The sequence below is a fragment of the Limulus polyphemus genome, unplaced genomic scaffold (genome assembly GCF_000517525.1).
Source record: "Limulus polyphemus unplaced genomic scaffold, Limulus_polyphemus-2.1.2 Scaffold8842, whole genome shotgun sequence".
In the NCBI taxonomy this organism is placed as follows: domain Eukaryota; kingdom Metazoa; phylum Arthropoda; class Merostomata; order Xiphosura; family Limulidae; genus Limulus; species Limulus polyphemus.
The window spans coordinates 1-11626 of record NW_013674452.1 but is presented as its reverse complement, the minus strand read 5'-3'; the positions used below and the strand labels follow the sequence as shown (position 1 = coordinate 11626).

Sequence of the window (11626 nt, the reverse complement as noted above, 5' to 3'; positions counted from 1 at the left end):
AAGCCCACAATGTCCTACATGTATACATATATTTAAATTGTAAGAGTTTATTACAGATATGGGTGCTGAAGCCCACAATGTCCTACATGTATACATATATTTAAATTGTAACAGTTTATTACAGATATGGGTGCTGAAGCCCACAATGTCCTACATGTATACATATATTTAAATTGTAAGAGTTTATTACAGATATGGGTGCTGAAACCCACAATGTCCTACATGTATACATATATTTAAATTGTTAGAGTTTATTACAGATATGGGTGCTGAAACCCACAATGTCCTACATGTATACATATATTTAAATTGTAAGAATTTATTACATATATGGGTGCTGAAACCCACAATGTCCTACATGTATACATATATTTAAATTGTAAGAAATTATTACAGCTATGGGTGCTGAAGCCCACAATATCCTACATGTACACATATATTTAAATTGTAAGAATTTATTACAGATATGGGTGCTGAAACCCACAATGTCCTACATGTATACATATATTTAAATTGTAAGAATTTATTACAGATATGGGTGCTGAAACCCACAATGTCCTACATGTATACATATATTTAAATTGTAAGAAATTATTATTGAAAGTACAGCACTACATCAACTACATATGCAACATTCAGTTGTTTTAATGTAAAGAAAAGAGAAAAAAAAAGAACATCATTAATTTTTTTCTGTTTAAAATGATTGTGTTAAATAAGTAATTGACAAGTTCATCTTAACCTGGTTCACACGAGAACATAAGTTCTCTTGATCTGGTTCACACAAGAACACAAGTTCATCTTAGCCTGGTTCACACAAGAACACAAGTTCATCTTAGCCTGGTTCACACAAGAACATAAGTTCACCTTAACCTGGTTCACATAAGGACAATTGTTGTTCCTACAATTTCATAATATAAATACAGGGATGAAATTCTGCCAGCACTCACAGGTACTGAGTACGAGAACTTATTTTTTAAGGCAGTACTAGTACTGGGATTTATTTGAGCTGCATTGTCATTTTTTATGTTTAAACGTAATTTTTCAAAAACAGGTCTACAACGGAGTACCTCTACGTTTTTTTAAAGAATTTCACCTCTGTATAAATAGTTTCTCAACCAATATTATCTGTTCTATATTCCAACTGGCCTGATGAGCCCTGGTATTGGATGAAAGCCGTAGTTGGCTTCTGCCTGTTCACAAAACACCTATGTGTGTTATCTATGTTGTTAATACATACTTTCCTTGATTAATAATCAATTTTATTGAAAAGCTGTATGAATATACTTTCTCAGAGTGCAAAGTGAAGTCAATTACAAGACATGAAGTAAATAGCATTTTAATGATAGATTCAAACTTAAAAAACATAACTGCTTTATCCGACATTGAAATCAGGTTTTTCCATATCCTACTTACATCTCTTTAAATCTTTTAAAAATAAAGTAATATTTTATAGAAATCTGGGATGCCTAAAAATTCGTGATTTTTCCATTCACTGAAGCATGTTTTGTTCAAACACATTAATTTAATGGAGGAGATAATGAGAAGATAACAAATACTTTATTTATGATAAAAAAAAAATCTTGAATTAGTGACTTTTCATTTCATCACTTCTTGAATTATTTCAAAAATAGACAATAATTAATCAACTCTCATATGAACAAAATAAAAACTATATATAACACGCATTTCTAAAACAACTGTTTACTTCATTCTCATAACTACCTTTTTGACTTATCACTCTTTTCTCACAGTGCAACAATTACAACATCTTATCCGACACACAACTAAGGCAAGGAAATGTCGATCACAATTGTGGAGTTACCAACCAGTAATATACTGACTAGACCTTTAGCTCGAAACAGAAAGATAAAAGTATTAATATCTTTCTCTCCATTAAACAATCTTTCCTTGATAACATTTGTTACACTAACTATTTCTGTACATTAATCTCAGCTCATTAGTAAAAAAATCTATACCTTCTATACAAGTTCTCTATAAAAAACGTTGCATTACTCGATCAAAAACACATGCAATAACACTAACCGACTTGTTTGTATACATTCTGAAATAAAGAACCCAAATATGTACAGACTTATATCCATGTTCTGGAAATAAGAACGTAGAACTTAAAATTTACAACATTCAAGTTGTGTTGAAGTACCAAAGGCACAGAAAGAAGTCATTTTTTTCTGAAATTACCTAGATAACCGTGAAGCATCAGGTTCATACACAATCACTATTACATCCCAAAAGTAGATATGCCAAAATATTGAAAGAAGAGCAAGCTATCTCAACCCCCAGAAGCTATTTACAATTATATTGGAGCAGTAAAGCTGATAAAACAATTTTTTACTTGAACCTGTAACAGACATCCACGAATCTGATAAAGCTTCGAAGTGCATATTTAATTTCATATCAAAAGATGTACTGAAATTCCTTGAACAAGTACCTGAGGGTTTGTTGAAGTACTGAACAGGTGCACATTCCAGAAAGTGTTCAGGAACAATCGTAATTCTTACCTTTCAAGAAAAATATAAAGAAATGTTGAAGTATGAATGAAGAACAAACAATCTTGATTTTAACACAGAACCAATCTTGATTTTAACACAGAACCAATCTTGATTTTAACACACAACCAATCTTGATTTTAACACACAACCAATCTTGATTTTAACACACAAACAATCTTGATTTTAACACACAAACAATCTTGATTTTAACATACAACCAATCTTGATTTTAGCATACAACCAATCTTGATTTTAACATACAAACAACATCCAAGTATATGGTAAAGAACTAGAGAAATTTCAACATTCTTTGTCTTCATACATCTCTAGCAAAGTGTAAATGATGTAAAACAAGAACCGAAGTCTTAAGTTAACCATTCTGAGTTTAGCTGGTGTAATAGTACGAAGCAAGTATTTAAAGTTAACACAAACTATTCCTAGTTGTTTCCATCAGTCTGTGATAAATCATAATAATGTTGATGATCATCATTGTATTTTAATTTTTTCTTACTGGGACAATTCTCAAGTGAATGTGTAAGACACCTACTTTGATAATTAATACTAATTAACCTTCAAGGTTAGAATTTACAGCTAATGCAACTATCAAATCTCCCCCACCCTTAATACTTTACCTTTTAAAGGTCTGGCATGTCCAAGATACTTCTGGCCACTTTCTTTGGTCTGGTAATTCAATCAGTACACGACTTTACAGTTCTCAGGCATAAATAAACTTTTCCAAAATACATGCACCATTAACAAAAAAAAACAAATGTACTCAAGTGTATTTTAATCATTGCACAAAACCAATCCATTTTTCATTCAGCCACAAGAAAGACAAAAACATTCTAAAACATATGCACAATATCTAAATATTTTAAAGAAATTGATAACAAATAATTCTAAATCGTTTACTACTCATTTCTAACTTGATAACAAAATGACACAGCTCACTATTTCACCAACTTATCGGAAACTTGAAGATACGACTCATTTTATGTATAGCTTTTACCAAAAAAAAAACATCTTTTCACTTTAAAACTACAAAATGTTTCTTTTAAACTCATAATCCATGACACCAGATATTTTTTCCAATATGAATATATTAGGTACACCACATCCAGTACTTATTTTGGCACACAACAACCTAATAATCTGTTTTCCAGGTTAAAATCTATATTTAATTTTTTTTTCTGTGGTTATAAACAATAGAAACAGCTGCTTTTAAACACCTGGCTACCAATGGAACTTCTGTCACCGTGCGTCTTCCTCACAGGTCACCAAGCTAAGATCTTCTTTCTCTCTAGGAGCAGTAATCTTTTCATACATGAGAAACACAATACAAATGTTCGGAGTAACATGTAGCAGGTACGCACTCAATCCCTTGTAAAATCCTCTGAGCCTTTCATACCTAAATAAAACACAAACAATCAGCTTCTTTGTTAAACAAATAACTACTTAACACTTCAGTGTAAAATAAAAACAGCTAAAATGGAATATATCTAGAAACTAGTACAAAGTCCATTGTTTGTTTGACGTTCATGCTCGACAGTATTTAGTGAGGTTGTTGGGTGTCCATATTCCACTGCCTCAGTGGGTGGAGGTTAAAGAGCATCAGCCCAGAAAATAGTCACCTGTGAAGCGTGGGCTGTTATTTAGTTTGCACATTGTCACTGAGTCTATTCCTTTACATTAACTTCTCTTCGTAAAAATCCAATCATGCTGAACTGTGATGTGTGTCACAGTGCCACTTGTTGAAACAACCAATCTTAGTATGTGTTTAAGTTAAAGAGGATAATATAAGAAAATAAATAAACTGTGACATATAACTTTATAATTAGCAAAACATACATCATATATATATGTAGAGTTTGAATAATTTACTCATAAAGCAACAAGAAAGAAGTTAAATTACTGTATGTGATAACTATTTAGGGATTGAAACTTTAGGTTCATAAAAAATGGTCCTTTTCAGGACTATGTAAGATAAACTGGTATAATTGTAAAAGGCATTTTATGCAAATTAGATTATATATTAATTTTGAGGCTTCATTACTGAAGTGAAAGTTGTAAAGTTGAAGATGTAATCACATGTTTAGATACCTTGATATTTGTTCTACATTACCCTCTGGTGGTTGGCTTGCAAACCACATAACAGCCCATATATCATAGATTAACTCATCATCCTATACTTTAGTCCCTTCCCCCATTTAGCTCCCCTAATAACGCATTCTTTGGTGGAACTATGACATCATGAACTATCTGCCCCTAGTAATATTCCCTTTGGTGCCACTTCATGGAACTATTATTTTTTGTGACCTTCTAGTTTCAATCTCCACCCTCCTCTATGGCCTGAGACAGCCAATCAGGCACATACCATGCAAGTGCCATTTTAACTACTCCCAACATCCTTACAATGTGTTAGTTTTTCACTGTATCACATTTTAGCTATTGATTCTACCATTGATTTTAACACTTTTTCTCAACTTCTAGTGTATAACTCCTACACTGGTGAAAGTTACCATTTTTCTACACTGAAAATGTATTTGCGATAGATACTTACTTCCTCTCACAAAATAGCTTTTCTCAACTAGTACTGCCCTCTATTGGCACAAATTGTCAACACTTGCCACTAGCCTTCCACCACTCACTTCTGCATATCCACATGTGAATAATCATGCAGCAGCTCTCCACCAATATGAACACAACTCCTTATAGTGACCAGCAGCCTCTTCACATTTGCACTCATTAATCAACTTTGAGATTGGTCAGAATACCTACACCACATATCACTGAAAGTGCGGAGGCTGGGTGAGAGATGCTAGTGGAAGTAATATCTATCAGAAATACATTTTCCATGTAGAAAAATGCTAATTTCCAATAAAATATCTTACCTCCACTCACAAAATAACTAAAATCCCACACTGATAGATGGAGGGCCAGTTGAAAAAGGATCCACCTTTAGGTAGTGCCAAAAGAGAGACCAGGAGGTGTGGAACCAAGAGAGGAAACATCACACCTCAGCAGGAGACTGCACCACATCTGATCCAGGTATACTCTTCGCTCTTTTAAGACTGTGTTGTGAAAATAAAAGGTGGAAAAACATGAAGGAGTCCCAGAATATGGATGACCAATTAATGGGACTCCTGGGTGTCAAGTTGCTAGGGCACAACAGACCTTAATGGTAGTTTGACCTCATCCAACACCAGGCAGTATTTGGAATGGTTCACCAGATCAATGGTAGGTAGAAGATCACCGACCTCTTCACCTTGAAACAGGAATTGTTAGGGAAGACAAGCTTCCATACCAAAATATGTCTCCACTTGCATACTTTTCCAACACAACCAACACCAGATCTGCCTGGAACCAACATCCAGCAGATGGTAAGAAAGTGGAAAACCACAGTGGGATGACATCTCCAGTCCAAAACCAGGTGGTGATGAGTATGGCACTTCCAGTCTGTGGTAGAAGGAGAATACCAGCTGTGCACAACAAGCGAGAAAACGTGTACTGCATCCAGAAGACTGTAGGAAGAGGGACTGCAAACCTGGGTTGCATCTCCAGTCCAAAACCTGTCGGCAGTGGGCATTTGTCATCCAGTCTGCGGTAGGAGGAGGGATACCGACTAGCACACATGTGAGGTCTTACTTAGCTGGACCATCTCCAACCAACACTAGACCCACCAGGAATGTGCTTCCAGAGGCTGGTAGGTAGGAGGAACATTCAGCCTATGGGACAAACTGCAATTATAGATATAAAATCGTGACATAGCAGAGTGCTATAACCAAAACCTGGTGGCATCTGGAATTGTACATCAAGTCCGTGGTAAGAAGGGCATCATACCATCGACACATCATTCTAATCGTGATTGGGCCATCTACAACCAACATCAGACCCACTGGGAATGTACCTTTGGGAGGATGGTATGAAGGACAAATGCCACAGTAGAAAAAACAAATTGGTCAGATATATAGACAGTAATATGGTGTAGTGCTACAACCAAAACCTGGGGGCATTTAGAATTGAACATCAGGTCCACAGTAGGAAGTGCTATATGTCATCGACGCCTGCAAAATGCCACCTTCCTATTCTCAACTGAGTGGTATAATTCATCACTCAGGAGGGCAGGTCTACAGGGTCCACCATCCCAGCAGTTAAGAACTTTTAAGTGGTAAGGACTCCCATACTCCACTAGAAAAAAAGAAGGGAAAAATGAATTGAAGAGTCTGGAGGACCGCATCACCAGAGACAGTGCAATGGATGACCGGAATACTTTTATTTTTAAAAGCAGAGCTACCCCATCAACGGAGCCATTCAACCAAAACCTGGCAGCACCTGGAATTGTACATCAGATTTGTGGTAAAAAAAAGTCTCAACATCATGGAGCAGAGATGGACAGCAATCCCTGTCTGCTGTATTCATGTTAGTCCATGAATGTATGGTCAGGGACAACCAAAGAGAACTACTAGCAGTCCTACAGAACATCCTATATCTATAATGTGCATAACCCAATTCTGCAACATAATTGTTTAGGCGTAGCTGACAACAGAACGAAGACACACAACCAACAACTGGTGGCATCTACAATTATACATCAGGTCCACAGTAAGAAGGGCTACAACATAACTGACATCGAGCATGGTCACAGAATGGACAGTGCATATTTAAAAAACAAAAAAATGTATACCTAGTCAGGTACCACTTGCCACAGAGAGGGATCCACAAGACACTAGCCAAAAAGGCTTATGAAAAAGAAAAGTTGTAAAAAGCAATATTTTACAATTCCAAAATACAAAATTTAAATAAATATTAAAGAAAAACTAAGTCTGTAGTAGAGAGGAAAATGTCAACAAATCCACGAGCAAAAAGCAACACATCTGTACAGTACTATTGCCAATCAAGAAGTGATTAACGAGTGCAAATGTGAAGAGGGTGCTGGTTACGATAGAGGTTGTGTTGTGCTCCTATTCATGGAGGGCTACTGCATGATAATTTGCATGTGGATATGCAGAAGTGAGAGGTGGAAGGCTAGTGGAAAGCATTGAAACTTTGCACCAATAGAGGGCAGGACTAATTAAGAAAAGCTATTTTGTAAGAAGAGATAAGATATCATTTCAAAATATATATTTTTTAAAAGTACCAGACAAAGTTAACCATCAAAAAACTGCCATAAAATAAGATTTACTTTTACCCAAATTCATTTTTAGAGATTATTACATCTGTTTCTTTGATTTCCTGACCCAGTTGTAGTATACTTACTGGTATAAAAGTTTCAAACCAATTTACATTTCCTTTCAAAGTAGTAAACAAAGATTACTGGATTCTAAAATGTTTTAAATTAAAACTGACACCTACCTATTTCTTTAATTGTTTAAATAACAATTAATTTGCAATGCACTAAAAACCACTTTAGGCAGGTGCAGTTACAGAACAATTTATCTTATTTTGTTCAATAATAACTTTTATTTTAAATACTGACAGATTCACTGTAGATTGTTAATTACCTACCATAAAACTCACAAAATAATCTAGTTATCTGGTGAAAGTATTCTTATAACTTACCGCCATGTTTTATTGATTACATCTATCAGACCTTTATAATCTGTGAACTGGTCTTGTAGTCTAGCTCTCAACACCTGATAAGGGTACGTCACACTAGCAGCAAACAACTTTGATAGAGCAGCTATTGCAAGGTATTCAACAGTGCTCTGGAAATACAGTGTCAGCATTAAGTTATCCATTTCTTGGGAATGTGCAAAATAATGTTAGAAAACTCAAATACAACAGTTATGTCATGAAAAAAAAATCTAGCTAACACCTCTCAAGTATTAAAGTAGACTGATGCTGAATTGCTCAGGGGGCTGAGAATAAGAACTGACCCTTTAGCACTAATCAGTTGAAATAAAACATTGATTTCTTTTAACTGTTACCCAGCACTACTCTGCAGTCATATTTAGAAAGGTAGATACACGTATAACTGTCATTTCTGTCTAAAGTTCTCCTCTACGACCGACGCACACACACACACATACTACGGAATAAGACAGCAAACATGGCATCTACTTTCTGTAACGTGTTTCACGACTACTATCTAAGGGTTGCAGACATACACTTATCTATTTAGTTTATTATTTTCTTACACAATTAGAGAGGTATGTACATAAAAACTATGTGGTTATTGTAAGGTGATGCTTATATCCTTAATGCTTTAGTATGTTCGAACGTATTAAAATTACATTTTGCAAACACTTAAAAGTTAAAAGTGCTATTCCCTGCATAACATCACATGGATAACTACAATACTGCTCTTTATGAAGCTAAATCATCTGATATGTTTCATGTACAATAAATGAGACTTCCTATCACCCTGAACAGTTTCTTCAAGTCAAACAGTATTATAAGTTCCAAGTAACCTCCTACCACCCTGAACAGTTTCTTCAAGTCAAACAGTATTATAAGTTCTAAGTAACCTCCTACCACCCTGAACAGTTTCTTCAAGTCAAACAGTATTATAAGTTCCAAGTAACCTCCTACCACCCTGAACAGTTTCTTCAAGTCAAACAGTATTATAAGTTCCAAGTAACCTCCTACCACCCTGAACAGTTTCTTCAAGTCAAATAGTATTATAAATTCCAAGTAATCTTTGGATATGCCACTCAATTCATTGTCCTGTTGCTTGACTGCTGCTACCTCAAAAATCAATAATTCTATCACTGATAATAAGTTTTAAAATAAATTGCTATAGACTTTCTTTGGTTAAACTTGCATGCTTCTCAATTCTTGGTGATCATTTTACTTCTATGTTTGTAATCTTACAGCTGAGTATATGTATCTTGCTAGATTAAGAGTTCCACAATATATAACCCTCATATTCAAGTGTTATCTTTTCTACTTGATTTTCACTGTCACTTGACAATGACAGAAGGTATAAAACAATGTGCTAACCCCACTGTATCTGCTATATCTACTGCTAACTAGGTCTTTTGCCCAATACCAGGGCTCGATATATAGTAGAAAAATCTTACACGTGTGACTTATATGAAGCCGAACAGTAATTTTAAACTCCAATCAAAGTTACTTCTCAATAAAATTTATCTACAAGCATGACAAACACAACAGTCATTATTTTGCACATTTTGGCAAATAAAAATGTAGCTTAATAACAATTTAAGTCTTCATACATACTGTACCATCTTCATGCAACATGTCTGTAGCCTAAGTGTATTCTGCGATGATACTTAAGCTCCCAGGTGGATGTTGGAAGAAGCCATATTTTAGATTGGCATGACTGTTATACACATCCCTACCTTACATATACAACTCTACAAGGATTAACGGCTTAGAATGTGAATTCTCAAAATGTTGTATTCATAAATACTGAATATCTATCACAGCTAAAAAACAAACATGAATTTATTTACTCAGATATTGTTCTATAACCTACTTTTGTTCGTCTTATCTTCATATGGTTAAATTTGAATCTCAGCCCAACCACTGACACATGAACCAAAAAATGTTCTGCCTTGAACTTAATAGCTACAAGGAGAAGCAGTTATATAAAAATATCAAGCACCAGAGAAAAAAAATTTACATGTCCACTAGCACCATGAGGAAACAACTACTACATACAAGTTAAATTAAAATTATCAATGTAACAGTTTGGAAATTGCATAACAAAAGTGAAAATTACTTTAAACTCAATCATCATTTTACTTTACTACAAACTGTTAATCTAATCTTCTAATTATTAACCAAATTTGAATGCAAGTCATACCAAATGTCTATCTGGAGAAAGGTTATATCGTTTGATGTAAAGCTTTTTCATTTCTTCATACGCCATAAACTGTAGTGCACCGTGAGAAACGCCAAACATGCCTGGAACAAAACCCTGAAAAAAGATAGAAAGTTTGATACTACAAATATGGTGATTAAAGTAACTAACAAAAAAAGATAGAAAGTTTGATACTACAAATATGGTGATTAAAGTAACTAACAAAAAAGATAGAAAGTTTGATACTACAAATATGGTGATTAAAGTAACTAACAAAAAAAGATAGAAAGTTTGATGTTACAAATATGGTGATTAAAGTATAACTAACAAAAAAAAGATAGAAAGTTTGATACTACAAATATGGTGATTAAAGTAACTAACAAAAAAGAAAGTTTGATACTACAAATATGGTGATTAGAGTAACTAACAAAAAAAGTAGAAAGTTTGATACTACAAATATGGTGATTAAAGTAACTAACAAAAAAAGATAGAAAGTTTGATGTTACAAATATGGTGATTAAAGTAACTAACAAGAGATATAATGACATTTCAGGGATTATAGAACTCATACAAAATTAAAATGTATCTAAACCCCTGAAAAACTAAGAGATGAAAACAACAAGCATATATAGAGTAAACATTTAAAAAAAGAAAAATATACACAAAATTAGATACAAAAAAGAACCATAACCCATTCTATTTAAAAAAGAGCATAAAACTCAAATATACCAAGAATAATATATAGATATTTAAAATACATCCAAAAGACACTGTTGAAACAACTAAAACATAATTGTGTTAGAAACATTAAAAACGTACACGTATCCAAACAAACCCTTAATTAACGGACATCTTTGTGTTACAGACATTTAACCAACCGAGTAGTGGAAAAATAATATTAATTATAATTCTGAATTTACTACATGTACCTATGCAAAATGTAACAAGGTTGTATAAAAATGTACAAGTCTGTTGTACACAAAAAATCAGATGTGTTACAAAATTTTTTGTACTAAAGATATGTCTGTGAATTGATGATGTCAGTCTGACTCGGACACTGACAAATTGGAGTGCAAGATGACGATCAGGTGAAAACAATAATATATTTGATCATCGTACAGTTTGCATACCACATTTGCATAACTTCTAGAACCACTGAAATGCATCTCTACAGTTTTTTCATAATACCCACTTCTATAAACTACTGTTAACTCAATAATGTAGGGCAAAATTAATAACTGACATCCAAAACTTAATACCACATTGAAAGGCACCCAGTAAAAGGTCGTTGACATGTGCATTTTGACCCCCAACTCATTCATGTAGGATTATAGTTTAAAAAAAAAAA

The 11626-nt window shown here is 33.9% G+C and overlaps 1 protein-coding gene across 1 annotated transcript; it reads right to left on the bottom strand.

Annotated features, from left to right (window-relative positions):
• Positions 1-1242: 1242 nt before the first annotated feature.
• LOC106475589 (mitochondrial folate transporter/carrier-like) lies at positions 1243-10395 on the bottom strand (the record flags this gene model as incomplete). The annotated part of the gene is made up of 3 exons (XM_013936267.2): positions 1243-3918; positions 8070-8215; positions 10282-10395. Coding segments are annotated over 3 exons (417 nt in total), but the record flags the coding sequence as incomplete, so codon positions are not given.
• Between the last annotated feature and the right edge of the window lie 1231 nt (positions 10396-11626).